This window comes from Urocitellus parryii, chromosome 3, assembly GCF_045843805.1.
Source record: "Urocitellus parryii isolate mUroPar1 chromosome 3, mUroPar1.hap1, whole genome shotgun sequence".
Taxonomy (NCBI): Eukaryota; Metazoa; Chordata; class Mammalia; order Rodentia; family Sciuridae; genus Urocitellus; species Urocitellus parryii.
Genome location: NC_135533.1, coordinates 165,408,725 through 165,424,003, shown reverse-complemented (window position 1 = coordinate 165,424,003; position 15,279 = coordinate 165,408,725). Strand labels below are relative to the sequence as shown.

Here is a 15,279-nt window from a genome sequence, read left to right as displayed (position 1 = left end):
ATGCTGCTATGAAAACATATGCAAAGCAGGGACGAAAGCAAAGCCTGTCGGAAGTACAAATGCTTTAATGCGCAGTCTCTCAGTATTCTGTTTCATGTAACTTATTACCGACTTAAAGAAAAGTTTTCATTTACCTACTCACATAAAATATAAAATGTCTGTAACCATGCAAAAGCCCTGATTCACTCCTGGAACCCAGAATCTATTTGTCATCTTTACTAAGTGTTAAGGGTGTGGAACAGTCCTACCAACTGAAGACAGAGCTCTGGAAAATTGTTTTTTTATTGGTGCATTAGAACTGCACAGTGGAATTCGTTGTGCCATATTTTCACATGCTCATAATGTGACCAGTCTCAATCGCCTGTACCTTCCCTTTTCCTCCTGAGCCATGAAACAGCTTTAGTGAGAATATTTCACCCATTCACTCAAAAATACTGAGCACCTACAGCACTTCTAGTTGCTGAGGATCGGCACCCCAAGAGACAAAAGTATCAGTTCTTAAGGAGTTTGGATTCTAGTGGTGGGTGTGCTCATAAACAAAAGAGCAAGTATATGGAACATTACTGTGTGGTGCAGAAACATAAGTAGGAAGAAGAGGATAGGGAGCCAGAAGGTAGGGATTTAATACTGGGGTTGCAAACTACAGACAGCAGACAGCGCTGGGACACCCAAGGTAGGGTGCTTCAGGCTACTCCACAGGTATTTGCTGAATAAACTCTGCGGGAAGTTCATTCCAACACTTAGGACTACTTTGCAGAGCTTTTCTCCACAAGCGGTTCCTAGGAAACCAGCTCCACCCTCTGAAGTATTTTTAACATATGCAAATTCCAGTATTAAAGAGTTTGAAATGCAGCCATCACCAAAAGAAATTTCTCCCCCCAAGTTCCTAAGTACCCGTTTGGGCACCTCCCGCGCACTGCCTACCAGACACGAACCTTCTCCTCAAAGCAGCCACGCGTCACTAACCTACTCAGGCAACACGCGCCTTTTATAAAGCTGTGGTGACGTCGTGGCGCATGTGCGTGCATAAAGATGGCGCCCCGTCCTCTGCGCCTGCGCAGTGCGCTTTCCCGGAAGAGCTTGTCGGTGGGCTCCTTGAGCGAAGTCCTTACGGTGGTGCGTCGGTGCGTGACTATCAGACCACCGCATAGGATGTCTGCAGGGCCGGTGAGGAAGAGGGAAGAGCCGGGTGATGAGAAAAATTCTTGAGTATTTCAGGAAGAAGGGGGAGTTGGGGCGGGGTGTCAAAGGGCCAACTTGGAGCGAATCTTGGTTTAAAACGCGCGATTTGCCCTGTCTGAAGCGCCCGTAGCGGTACCGGTACTGAAAAGTTGCCGTGGACCGACTTTCTGGTCTTGCCTCAGTGCTGCATCAATCAACTCTAGTTTCTATGACGCTAGAGAAGCGGCGACCAGGAGGATTAGCCTTAGCAGGAAAATATCTGTAATTGGACCTTGGCCGGCTAGCGGGCGACTGAATGCTGTCCTCGGTTCTGAGGAAAGACAGCCAGGCCTTAGGAGGGAAACCCCATGAAGGCAGGCCGGCCGCCCGCTTCCCTCGGCCGGGCTCAGCGCTCTACGCTCTACAGCCAAAGCTGTGTGTGAATGAAGAGTTCAGACTTTGCCTGGATGTTGGCCAGTCAGGCAGCCAATTCATGATCAGTGTTTAATTTAGGAAAAAAAAAAAAAATCCTCATTCCAGGAAGGAATTTTCTTTTTTCTTTTCTTTTACTCCCCCCCCCCCTTAGGTCAGGCACCTTCTGGTTTTACACCCATCCAGATGTGTCTTCAGGCTTGGGCTCTTGAAAGCTTTGTGCTAGAGCTCTATCTGCACTGATCCATGCTTTTTAACCAAGGTGAACCAAGTGTGTCTTGAAAATGAGAGCTCTCAGTGGCCAGGGTAAGGTGAAGGTACTAACTTGAGCTTTTCCTTACAATTACACATGAAAAAAAAAAGACTTTCCTATTTGGAAGAGACGTGGTAGAACTGGGCAGTCTTCCAGTAAAGGAAAAACCATGAGCTTCCAGTTGGTTCTCATACTTGTTTGCCTGTCTGTGTGTGTGTGTTTGTGTGTGTGTGTATGCGCACGCACATGCAATAAGGAATGGTATTCCTGCCTTGAATTTTACACTGGATTTTTTTTTCTATCTATTGATACAATAAAGTGTTCATTCGTCTTAGTACCAGCTGCTTGTTTTTAATTCTGATGAAGGTTAGAGTTTGAAAAAAGAAAAACAGGGGGAAATGTTAAGTATGATGAATTCACCTGACTCAGTGTCCTTAGATGGATCTGGCATATGAAAAACTAATCATCTTGAATAAAAATGTATTTAAGTGCAATTCTTTGATTTTATACATTACTATATCTTAAGTTTCCATTTCTCCTCTGAAAGAACCAATGGGTTAAGATACTAATCAAATACTGCATAGCTGAGGATGTGGTAGAAGTAACTTTAAATGTTTTTATTATTTTAGAAGAAAGCTTATGCCACAGCTTTGATTAAAGATGACTTCATTTTTCGCTCAAGAAGTTCGCCTTTCTAAAAGACATGAGGAAATGTAAGTTTTTTTAAAAAGTATAATGCAAACATAGAAGTTACACTGATTTCATTAGCGAAACACAGTGAAGATTAAAATTTTGAAAGTGTGTCATTTTAATTTTCTGACACCTAAGAGATTTGCATATGGGCTGGAGTTGTGGCCCAGCAATAGAGCACTCGCCTAGCACGTGCAAGGCCCTGGGTTCGATCCTCAGCACCAAATTGAAAAAAATAAATAAATGAATAAAGGTATTGTGTCCAACTACAACTAAAATATAAATATAAAAAAAGATTTGGGCATAAGGAATTTTCATTGTTTCTTAAGAAAAACTAGGATTAAAAGGTATAATTCTTTTCTATCTTTTTTACTTTTTGTTACTAATATCTAGATAAATTCACTCTTCTTCTTCCCCTTAGCTCCACAATGACACTTAACCCAGTAAGTCCCCAATTTTCAACTCTGCAAATGTCAGTGAAATTGGAAAAGGTGCATTAAAATTGATTCAAAATCACAGTCTAGAGCCTATATTTTTATTATTATATTAATTTATATCATTACATAATTATATACTATGTAACTATGTATAAATATAAACTTACTATACTTAAGTTTTTAATAGGTGTTCCACATCTGAGACGAGGGGACAAAATGGGTTCATGGGCTTCTCTAAGTCTCTTACCAGAGGGCCTTCATGGGTATGTGACCTACACAGTCACTGGCCCTGAACTTGGTTTAATACCCTGATGTCACAATCCTCAATCATTGTGCACCAGGTCCTACAAATTGTGCAGCCAGTTTTGCTCTTATATTTAATATTAGTCCTCTCCCTCCTCTGACTATGGGCTCTCAGACTTTCATTTACTTAATTCCCAGGTCCTTCTCCTTGGCTTTCTAAAATAAATTTCTAACCCTGTCTCCCTACTCACTCCCCAACAAAATGATTGTTCAAAGTCCTTAGTTTTTAATTCTACCTTTAAGACACCTGTGTGAAATGGTGTTTCTTGAAAACCTCCACAACTATCTGAAAATGGCTAGACTTTTATGTGTTTTTAATCATCTGACATATTTTCTTATCATTTAAGACTAAATGAGCACTTGAGCAGCAAGAAAATTTTAAGTATATTATATATAATGAAGTAGTTTGAGAATTTAATTACTTTTTACATCTTCCTTCAAGTACTGTTTTACCTTGTTGTCAGCATTCATACATACACACTGCCTCTCACTCATATATCAAACCATCATCTTTCTCTTGGAAAAAGAGGGAAAAAATATTTTTATTGCTTCTTCAAACATATGGAAGTTTAGCACAATTCTAAATGTGTAACATGAGATTCAGGGGTACTGAAGTGTTAAGCAGAAGGTTTCATATAGCAAGTTATATCAATGTATGTGTGTGGGGAGGTATATATAACTATGTGTACAAGGAGATAGATATGTATTACAGTTTGCATTTTCACCAAAAATTAAAACATATCTTCAACACTCTAAAATAATTTCAGAAGACCAGAGGCTAAAAAACAGAAGCATGTACTTACAAGCATATATAAAGAATATGTTAATGAAAATAAAAAATAATTTCACCCAGATTGACTTAAGACTTATTGAACTACTTAAGTTACTCAATGCCCATTAGTTGACGACATATCTGACTTTCAAAACAGGTTTGAGTTGAAATTAGATGCAATCGAGAAATGAGCTTTGTATACTGGGCAGGCAATAAAATGTTTGCTTTTTAATTTTTTTCACTCTTTCTACTCTTCACTTTTTCTAGAGTATCACAAAGATTAATATTACTTCAACAAATGCAGAATAAATTTGGAAATCAAAACACAGAAAAGGGATCACAACTGCAAGCAGCTGAGACTGCTTTTAAAAGGAATCTTAGTCTTTTAAAGGTAAGCTTCCATGACTTAAGTACAGAGATGTTTCCCACCTTTCCAAAAACATTTTACGTGAATTTCATTATTTTCATTTATAATGAAATGAATAATAATGAGTAATAGGTAGAATTAATGGGGGAGTATCTTGTTTCAAACCCATGTTCATCAGACAGATAACATATGGGTTCTCATTTTTCAAGATGAAAAAAAAATTCATGAAAAATGAATGTTTTCAAACATCCAGAAAAATCAATAACTACACAAGGAATATTAAAGTCTCCATTGGGCAAGAAGTAAGAAACAGAAGGTGTCCCTTTCCATTTTCCATCTTCTTTCATTTGAAAGAAGATCCTGAAAGACCTTAAAGTACCTGTAATGTGCTTAGATCCAACTCAAAACCATTACGCATTATGAAAATAAGAACAATTTGATTTTGCCCTCTTGGAACCACAGTCAACACACAAAATTCATGTCTACTATAGCAGATTTCCCAGATCCTTTTGATGGTTATGGAGGAGGTGGTCAAAGTGTATGATTGCGCAGGGCCTCACCATTTGGCCAATGTGCCCATTTGGAGTAAAATCATATGTGTAACATTTTTGGCTGCTTGCTATACTTTGCTTCCAGAATTGTGGCTTCATCCATAATTAAAACCCTAAAGTTTGCTTCCATTCAAGCTTCCAAGAGATCCTATGACTAAAACATTTGGTAGTAAGACTATATTATTTAAGTTATAAAGCAGTGTTTTCAGTTTTTTATTGTTAAATATTTTCATCGATAGGCATGATACAGTTATCTTCTATCCTCACTAGAGGATAAAGGAAGAGGAAAATTCAGTTATCTTCTCAGCTTCTGGCAGTTTGATCCACAGTAATTTAAGTCACAGCCATAGTGCTACCAAAGCATTCTATATTGCCATATGTCTTACTTGCCCAATGGTGTTAGCAATATTTATTTTTAAATGGAAATATATAGGGTATTCTGGAATTTGCTGTGAAAAGTTAGAAAAACTAAATTAGAACGCTTGATTGCTACCTACCTGAAGCAAATGATGTGATATTTGGTTCTCAAGTGGTGTCCTTTTAATGAGCAAGTATTTGATGAATGCACAGAAGCTGAAAGTGGAGACAATGAAATAACTGTAAATCATAGTTCTTGATATGAAGGTAATTAGTTGATCATCAAGGCTTAGTTGATGATAAAAGGTTATAAACTCCCTAATATCAGGAACTCTGAGACTTCATGTGATTAAACACTAAATGATATGAAATATGATAATAGGTACATAACGATGTTTGAGAGGAAGAATATTCTGAGAGGTCTCAGAGAGGAAGCAAGGCTTCATTTATATTTGAATAGGCAGAAAAAAAGGTATTCCATTGGATTCTTAGCAAAAAGAGCCAAGAGCAGAAAAAATAAATGGCCTTATGAATGTTCATGGTACTACAAGCTAACTAGTGTGCAGATTCACAGGAAACAATGTATGTTGTGGGACAAAAGAAGTTGAGATTTAATATGCAGAGAAAATATTGTAGAGATAATAAAGTAGTGACAGTGTCTAAGCAAAAGAAAAATACAAACTAATATCAGAAACATATGAGTGGGTGTTTAAGAAAGATTCAATTACTATTTAGATGCAAGGTGATACCAAGAATAGAAAAACTGGAGTTAAGAAGAAAAGCTAAGAGCTGGGGTTATGGCTCAGTGATAGAACACTTGCCTAGCACTTGTGAGGTACTGGGTTTGAACCTCAGCACCACATAAAAATAAACAAATAAAGGTATTGTGTTCATCTACAACTAAAAAAAATTTTTTTTTAAAGAAGCAAAACTAAGAAATTGTCATGTATGGATGAGCCCCTACTTACAATAGTTCAGCTTACACTTTTTTTGTCTTTAGGATGTTGTGAATTTAATTGACACCCAGGCTAACAATATGCAGTAAGCTACTCTTGGGATGCTGGGCAGCAGCAGAACTAGGCAGCTCCCAACCAGCCATGCAAGATCACAAGGGAAACAAGTGATTTTCTATAGTGTGCTGTGTGGCCAAGCTAAGATGTTCAGTAGGATGGGTGCTTTACATATATTTTCACACTGTAGTCTCAAATTATGATTTTTTTTTACATAATCCCATTATAAGTCAAGGAGTGTTTGTAGATAAGAAAAATAATGAACCTGGTTTTATAGTTGTGAGAAACTTCAGTTTGGTATGGCATTTTCCCCCTGATTACCAAAGTAATGTATTCTCATATTTAAAAAAAAAAAAAACATTTAAAAGAAAAAGATGAATCACTATATATCCATACCATTCTACCCATCTGGACTTAAGTACACTTTTGTATATTTCCTCTCAGTCTTTTAGTAACCACTGTTTGAGCATCTATTACATCAGACATAGTGCTTGTTGCTAAAAGTAGTCTTTTCTTTTAATACATACTTTGAATAATTAGACAATTTTTATCCTGCTTTCCCCCATTTTTTTTAATTTTGGAAATAATGTTCATGGCTCTACCATATAAGTCACTATAATAAATAAAAGTTAATTACAGAATTTTGAGATGGGAGAGAACTTTTTCAGGGGAGGGGAGTCATTCCACCACTGAGCTACTTTAGCTCTCATAATAAACTTTAAATGACAGTTATTACATTAGAGTCTCATAAAAGATTTAAAACATTTTTAGCATTAAAACTTTTTATAAAGACACAAAATAAATAAAAATGGACTTGATTTGGCCCAAAGCCCCATCCACAGCCTTTCTTTGATGTGTGGCTCTTGCACTAAAAACCGAAAAACCCTAATCTGGGCCAATTCTTTCAAGATGAGGAAACCGTAGGGTAACTATCCTAATGCCTCTTGTCAGACACAAGTTACCTCTAGGATAGGTATTTCTACAGTACTGCACACGCCTTAAAAAATGGTACCATTAAAATCTGTACTATAATGATAGGAACAAATAAGGATGGCTTCTATTATCATCCATCATTTGACCTCTTAGATCTCGTAACCAATATAATAAACATTAAAAGTTAATGGCCTTTAACTTTTGAAAAGGAAGATACAACAGCAGCATTTTATATTATATGGTTATATACTTTAAAAAGCTAAGTTTTGTGAATTGAGTCAAATTAACAGATTAAAAGTACAAAAATTAATAGCAATTCTATTTATACAACCAGAAAAGAGATCAGATTCACATTAACAATAAAATTCTAAGATATTTGGATATGCTCTTAACAAGGGTTATTCATGATACTATAAAACTACTTATTACACCACGAGATTTAGCAGAAAGCTTAAAAGGTGACATATGCCTTAATCCCAAATAGGGAGACTGTTGTTTTTCTAAAGTCACTTGTCACAAAGTTTTTTATAGATTTTTTTTTAATTCCAAAACTTTGCATTGAACTCAGTAAGTTTCTGAAAATTCATTTGGAAAAATAAATTGTCAAGAATATCAAAGAATAAGGAACATACTAATCCCGACTAATATCTGACCATATTAGTGAATATATGGCTGTGAATATAAATAAGGAAGAAACAATCAGGGTCCAGTCATAAATGTCATAAACTGAAGTTAACTTGGAAAACACAGGCTGAGACATTTTCCTCTATTAGAATTAGTTAAGTGGAATTTATATGCCTTTTAGAAATATAAGTATAATTAGTGTGAATTTCAGGAGAAACAGGATTTTGTTACCATAAATACATGTATGATACAAACTGTAATTTCTCCCCATCACCTCCCCAGAAAAGTTAGTTTTACACAGAAAGGCAGTTCTGTGGAAAGTAATGTCATCTCATGAGAAAGCCAGAAGAATACGCCAGAGGAAGAAAGAAGAGGAAAACACTTCTACAGATCAGAGATTCAATGAGTGCTTCCTCTGAAGAGTGATCTGGAAGTTAACACTCCTACAGATCAGAGATTCAATGAGTGCTTCCTCTGAAGAGTGATCTGGAAGGACAGCTGGCAGTTAAATGGGGCCTTTGACCAAACTGCCACCCAGGATGGCCAGTTACTTAAGTTTTCTACTAACCACCTTTTAAGACAAGAAACAGATGAAATGTATTATTCTAAAATAATTTTTTAGTGAGGCATATACAAAATATTTCAAATGTTGGCTATAAAAATGTTTTCTGAGTCTTCAAAATTCCATGTATATTTTATTTTTATGTATATCTTAACTCAGACTTGCCACTTCTCAAGCATTTGGTAGCCACAGGAGGCTAATGGCTAGTGTTATCAACAGGGCAGATCAAGGGGCCTTGGCAGACATAGGTTTGAAGTTTAGGGAACAAAAACTTCTACAATGGATGGATGTCTCTCCTTTTATAATTTGGCAGTCATTGATGAGCACTGCCTTGCTATGTTAGAGGTTGCACAGAGTGATATTCAGATTTTTTTTATTCCTTCTCATTCAATTGCTGATTATTTATATGAAGGGAATCTTTCCTTCTTCGATTACTTGGTTACACTGATATCCAGTTCACATAGGAAAAGGTATGCCAAGTATCTGATCTTTCCCTATTTTTAATGGTGTGACTTTGTGCACACATGTGTGTATTTTGTTTTTGCAGTTCTGGGTTTTGAACCCAGGGTCTCACACATGCTAAGCTACACCCCCAGCCCTATATTTAGTTATTTTTATTTTAATTTTTTTTTGTAGTTGTAGATGGACAGAATGCCTTTATTTTATCTGTTTATTTTTATGTGGTGCTGAGGATCGAACCAAGAGCCTCACGCCAGCTAGGCAGGCAGGCACTCTGTCACTAAGCTACAGCCACAGTCCTATATTTAGTTTTTAAAATAATAGATTGTTTTTTCAGCAGTCCTCCAGAGGTGATCACTGAGGTATTGTTTTGTTTTAAATTTATCTGGAATTTGAAAACCTAAAAAATTACAATTTTTAAAATTCTTATTTATGCTTAAATTATGGCACTTTTACAAAGTAGAAGCCTCTTCAAGTTAGCTCCTGAATGTCTTTGATATGATCTCAATAGATTACTTTCTTTCAGATAATTTTATCAAAGACTATCTAGGCTTACTGGGTATGTTTGCTGTCCACACCAGGAATTGGTCATTGCTTCAGGGAGTCTTGGCTCCTTTTGGCAGGGAATATATTTAGAGCCCTCAATTTGGGCACTAGGACTATTTATTACAACTTCATTTGATCATTTTTTAAAGATAAAATACAAGAGCATCTATCAGTACTTCCAATTTAATTATAGGATTGCAGGTTTCTTAACTTAAAATCTTGCACCTATATATTTTTCTTTTCTCAAACCCAAAATTCCATTTCCCAAAGAATTTTCCAATACCAACATAACTACATATAGTAGACCCTTCCTTACCTGTGGGACATATGTTCCAAGACCTCCAGAGGATGCCTAAAACTGCAGATGATGCCTAATCCTATATATGCTATTTATTTCTACACATAAAAACTTGTTATGAAGCTCAGCCTATAAATTAGGCACAGTAAGAAAGTAACAACAGCAAAGAATAACGAAACAATTATAGCAGTATATCATAATAAAAACTGAATGTTTTCTTTCCCTCACTCTCAAAATCTTATACTAACTCACCCTTTTTATGATTATGTGAGCTGATAATGCCAGTATGATGAGATGAAGTAAAGTGACTGACAGACATTGTGACATGGCAGCAGGCTACTACATGAGGATAACTTAAACATAAGCACTGTGATACTGTGGCAGCTAAGCTGATAACCCAGATAACTGCTAAGTGACTAACAGGCAGATAGCATATACACTGTAGATACACTGGACAAAAGGGTGATTCATGTGCTAGGATGAATGGAATTTCACAAGGTTTCTTGCTACTCAAAATGACAGACAACTTAAAACTTGTGCCTTGCTTACTTCTAGAATTTTTTTTCTTTTTCTTTCTTTGTGTATATACCCATGTTGGCATGATTGTGCTGGGGATTGAATCTAGGACCTTGTGCATGAGAAGCACACACTTTTTAGAACATTTAAGCAGTTTCACAACAGGTGTGGATAGAAGTGAAATGATATATACTCTTAGCATAAGTCAGAGGACTTTGTAAGTACTTGTTGAGTAAGGAATTCCCACCAGCACTCATTCAAGTGGGAAAAAGATGAGCCTCCTTTCATTTGGTTGAGAAGTAAGGGTTAGGATGCCAGGTTGGCCAGTCATCTACGGACATACCTGGAACTAGATGAGACATAATCTTAAAAGGATATGGGGTAAAAATATGAAGACAGATATCACAGTTCTTAAGAAACCCACACATAGAAGCAAGGAAAGAAAAAGAATCCAGCTAAAGAGAAAGAGGAGGTAAGAGAGAGAGGGGTCAGGGAGAGGGAGGTGAACAAAAAACATCTATGTAAAATATCACTAAATATAAGAAAGAGGCTTTTCTGAGATGTGGTAATCTTGGGGTAGACATGAAAGGCTGTCTCACCATAGTCCTGCTTTCCCAGCCCACGTGCGCGTCTGCCCATATCTGCTCTTTTGTTTGCAAATCTGCTCTTCTAAAGAGATAATCAGCATCTTAATTTTCTGGTCTTCAAGAAAAACATTTATAATACTGTCTACAGTGCTAGTAACACCTAGATCTACAACTAACAATAGCTTTATAAACTGTTCTCAGAATATTGGCACAATTGAAGGTGTGATTATTCTCTTTGTGTTTTGGTGACTGGATTTCTAAAAGTAAGAAATAATTTTCCAGGACCTTGTAAAATCTGAGCATAATCACAGAAGAGTTAGGCTTCCGTGTCTGTTGTGTTGGCATCAAACACTCTTCAGTGTGCATCTTAGATGTAAACTTCTGAGATGGGTTAGTCATGCTATTATTTAGACCAATTTTTTAAACCCCAAGTTGATGTTGTTTGGGGTTTTTTCCCCCCCTTCAAATCACCTTCCTCTAGACAGCAGGTGCACTAATGGTTGTGCAACTTTGGGGAGTCCCTTTAGGGAATTTCCTGTTTTTCCCTTTTACATTTCACACCCATTCCTTGCTCCCGCCGCTACCATCTGCTATCTTTTTTCTCCCGTTCAGCTTTGGCTTCTTCACACCCCACTCCCACGCCCTTTTCCATCTCTCTCCGTCTGTCCAACAGCCCTCTACTTAGATTGCTCCAATGCGTGCACGGGGATCAAGAGAACTTCCTCTTTTCTATCAATTCACTAAGCTCCAAGGAGAAACAAAATTTGCATGGCCTTGAAGCCAGGCCTCTGTGACCTTGATAAACGTAGTAAGTGGACACCAGACAAAAATAGGTGCCAATTTGGGGAGTGTTTTTAAACGAAGTTCAAAGGTCTCAGCAACAACTTGCAAAAATCCTACAATAACTGGGCAAATGTTTCATGCGTGTATGAAGCTAAAAAAATTGTACCAGGTTATAAGTTTAGTTATCCTGATGTTTTGACAACTGTGAGAGAAAATACACGTTTCTACAAGTTAAGCTACGAATTAAAGCACAGTGTAACTACAAATTAAAGCACAGTGTTTGAATGCCATCAGCTGAAATTAACATCGAAATCTAGTCCTCAAAATCTGGACAGCTTAGTAAGAAGGTCTTGGCAAAAAGTACTAAGGCACCTCACTGAACTTCTTTTAAATATGTGAAATGTTTGCATCAATATAAAAAAATTAAAGATGAAATGCTGAACCAACAAAATGTGTGCCACTAATTAATGTACCATTTGCATCATCAGGAGAGACTGGAACTCATCATTTTTAAAGTTAGCACAGTGTGGACCTGAGTATCTGTTTTTGTACCTGGATTCTTGATTATTTCATTCGTCTGGCTGTTTTTAGGTCATCTTAAAACTAAGTTAATGCTCTGAGCATTTTTAAAGGAAGTTCTTTTTGCAAAAATTACTGGCATTTACCAGCTATTCAAAGTGAAAAGGCAGAATGTAAAAATACCACCCCCCTCTTCTATTTTAAAATCAGAAACCCTGCACTCTTTAGTAGAAGCTGGTTAATTGAGCTACAATCAGTTCTCCTACCTCAGTGTCCCTCCATGAGTTAAAACTGTGGGTCTAGAGAGGAGCTGAGGTGAGAGATTTAGGGTGTAGATACTGGTAGGATAGGTGTCATTTGTATTACCTAAATACACTTTGATGATAAAAATGTTCTCTCTATATACAGGATATAGAAGCAGCAGAAAAATCTCTGCAGACCAGGATTCACCCAGATCCACGGCCTGAAGTGGTTTCTCTTGAGGTGAGACTCTTAAGGGAACAAAAGTAACCGAGACCTCACCCTATCAGTAGGGTACTGTAAAGTAAACAGTGGTTACATGTGTGTATTACCCAGATTTATTTATTCATCAAAATAAGCAAGATGTGTTCAATTGATCTTTTTATATCCACAATACCATGTTTTATAGGTAGTGAGTAATTAGGAAGGATCTTGATGAAAATAACTTTTTTTTTTAATCTAATGGAATTTTTTTTAAAGGTCTTTACCCCTCATCCCTTAGAAACAACAGTCCTGTTAAATCATAGAAAACATGATGTAAACCTTAAGGCAGCAGCATGCCTAACCAGAGTGCTTTTCCTATTAGAACTCTTGGAAGTAGCAGTTCTGTCCCTTCACCAAAATTGAACCAAAGCTATTTAAGTACACATTATCATACACGACAGTGTGGCTTTTGTCTGTTTGATTTAGCTCAGTTCAAGAGCAGGGTGAGAAGATGGTTGCAAAAATGAACCATATTTGGTATATGAATGTGTTTGTGATGAATGGGAATTTACTACATGTAGAATAGGTTCTATTATGTATTTTTAATAACCCTTTTCAAATGGCAGTTTTGCTTTCTGCCCAACGGGGGATATGAACGGACTCAAAATTAAAGGATGAGAATTTTGCCCTCAATTTTGTATGTCATCTAGGGTAATAAGAAAAGGCAGTGATCGAAGAGAGAAAAAGCTGTGGTACAATGTCATGCTCCAAGCGTCTCTTTCTTTGTTGAATTCTCCAATACCTTACCCTGGCAAGCACAGGGCCCACACAACAGGGGTTAATCCAGCCGTGAATGGCAGAGAAACTCCCAAGCACAGGCCTTGGATGGTATTTTTCTTGGCTAGTCTTGCACAGCAGGATGACCCTTTATTTTAAAAACGTCAGGCTGCTTCTGAGACCACAGGCATAGATGTATAGACATGGAGAATCCCTCAGCATTTTTAATTGTCAAAGCCACTGTACATTTTTAGTGATCAGTGTAAATAATTATGTGTTCCTAGTGCTATCCAACTCATTGGATGCATTGCCCCAAATGGGACTGGTAGTGTTGATCTCATAGAAAGTGGTCTCGTGTGATGCAGGAATTTTTGCACAGTAGCTCTCTTTAGTTTCCTTAGGACGGTTACCTAAGAAACCATCACAGCTCCTAGTCACAGCAATGTTACATGAACTTCTAAAGCCAGACGCCACTAGAGTCAAACCAATAAAAATATAGCATCTCAAATTTCCAGCTATGTGTATTAAAAAATGGTTAAGCTGTATTGACAGTATTTGGTCATACAAAAAAAATTTAAGACAAATTTCAATTTGAAATGTCACAGATTTGTAAAAGGTAGAATGGGTACATATCTCCCATATACCTAAGGGGCCAATCCATCTGACTCCTAGACTGTAACATACTAGTTAGAGTTCCGTTCCCGATCTCATCCCAGGTCAAATCATTTTATGTAATTCTGAAGAAAGTATTCACGTTTGACCACTTCACTATTATAATTTTGGTATCATTTAGTATGAGATCTGGAACATTAAGCTAACATATTTAATGATTTATAGCCATAAATGACACAACTGGCAATAATCACAAGGTTGGCCACAAGAGGGCGTGTAAAATCACAATAAAATTCTAAAACCTGTAATTCTGCCAGGCTCTGGTTTTACTGAGAAATTTGAAAATTAACACTAGTAAGTAGCCAGATTTTTTTTCTAAAATTAACATAAAATATTCTGTAGAGGAAATTCATTCTATGTATATGTGTGTGTGTGTGTGTGTGTGTGTGTACACGCACACACACACTTAAGTGAATAAACATTTAGACTATTATGAAGAGCCAAGTTCAATTGCTTGATATGCTTTTTTACTTTTGGATTTTTTTTTTTCAGACTCGTTACTGGGCATCGGTAGAAGAATATATTCCCAAATGGGAACAGTTTCTTTTAGGAAGAGCACCATATCCTATTGGTGTTGAAAATCAAAATAAAGCAGAAAACACCCTTCAAAATGAGACACAGCAATAACTTTTTTGCATCCTGTTTTTTTTAATTATTTAATAAAGCTGAATAAAGAACATGTAGGTAATTGCAAGAATTTTGGGAATTGAACATGGTTCATATTGTTCAATTAACTCCTAAATGACAATGAATACAGAAGAATTTACTGGGAAGTCTCTAGTTATCATCTATTACTATCCCAAGGTCATGAATTTGCTTTCTACTAAACCCCTGAAAGTGTTAAAAACTAATATTAAAGGTGAACTATTTATTAAACAAGTTACTAAATCTGCATTGTGTGTGCTATTTTAAATATTTACATCACTCTCATCTAAATAGGTTGGTTCTAAGTTTTCTAGAATCTTTACTTTTTATTACTTTATTATGGGGACAAAAGTAGAAGATTAAGGTAGTTGCCTAATATGTTTTTTTTTTTAAACGTATAAACAGGGACACTTAGCTACTTTTGTAAAATACTTATCAGTAGATAGATTTACAGAATTTCATGCTTCACAGGTAATCACATCTTCCAAAATTCTAGAGATGGAAAGAAATTAATTGTAAAATAGTGGATAAGTAGCCAGTTTTCAGGAAGGCTTAGATTTGGTTTTGAAAAAAGAGATTCA

At 36.5% G+C, this 15,279-nt stretch overlaps 1 protein-coding gene across 1 annotated transcript; it reads left to right on the top strand.

The window, feature by feature from the left end:
• Positions 1 to 1,036: 1,036 nt before the first annotated feature.
• Positions 1,037 to 14,945, top strand: Cep15 (centrosomal protein 15). The gene is made up of 5 exons (XM_026411276.1): positions 1,037 to 1,167; positions 2,476 to 2,559; positions 4,316 to 4,439; positions 12,569 to 12,643; positions 14,546 to 14,945. The coding sequence occupies exons 2-5, from the start codon at positions 2,507 to 2,509 to the stop codon at positions 14,678 to 14,680; spliced, it is 387 nt and encodes a 128-aa protein (XP_026267061.1). The 5' UTR covers positions 1,037 to 1,167; positions 2,476 to 2,506; the 3' UTR covers positions 14,681 to 14,945.
• The last annotated feature ends 334 nt before the right edge of the window (positions 14,946 to 15,279 follow it).

Excerpts from the sequence above, each read along its gene's own strand:
- Cep15 (XM_026411276.1), top strand. The coding sequence starts at position 2,507 with ATGACTTCATTTTTCGCTCAAGAAGTTCGCCTTTCTAAAAGACATGAG. Across the intron at positions 2,560-4,315 it reads TCTAAAAGACATGAGGAAAT|AGTATCACAAAGATTAATAT; the intron begins GTAAGTTTTTTT and ends CACTTTTTCTAG. Across the intron at positions 12,644-14,545 it reads CTGAAGTGGTTTCTCTTGAG|ACTCGTTACTGGGCATCGGT; the intron begins GTGAGACTCTTA and ends TTTTTTTTTCAG.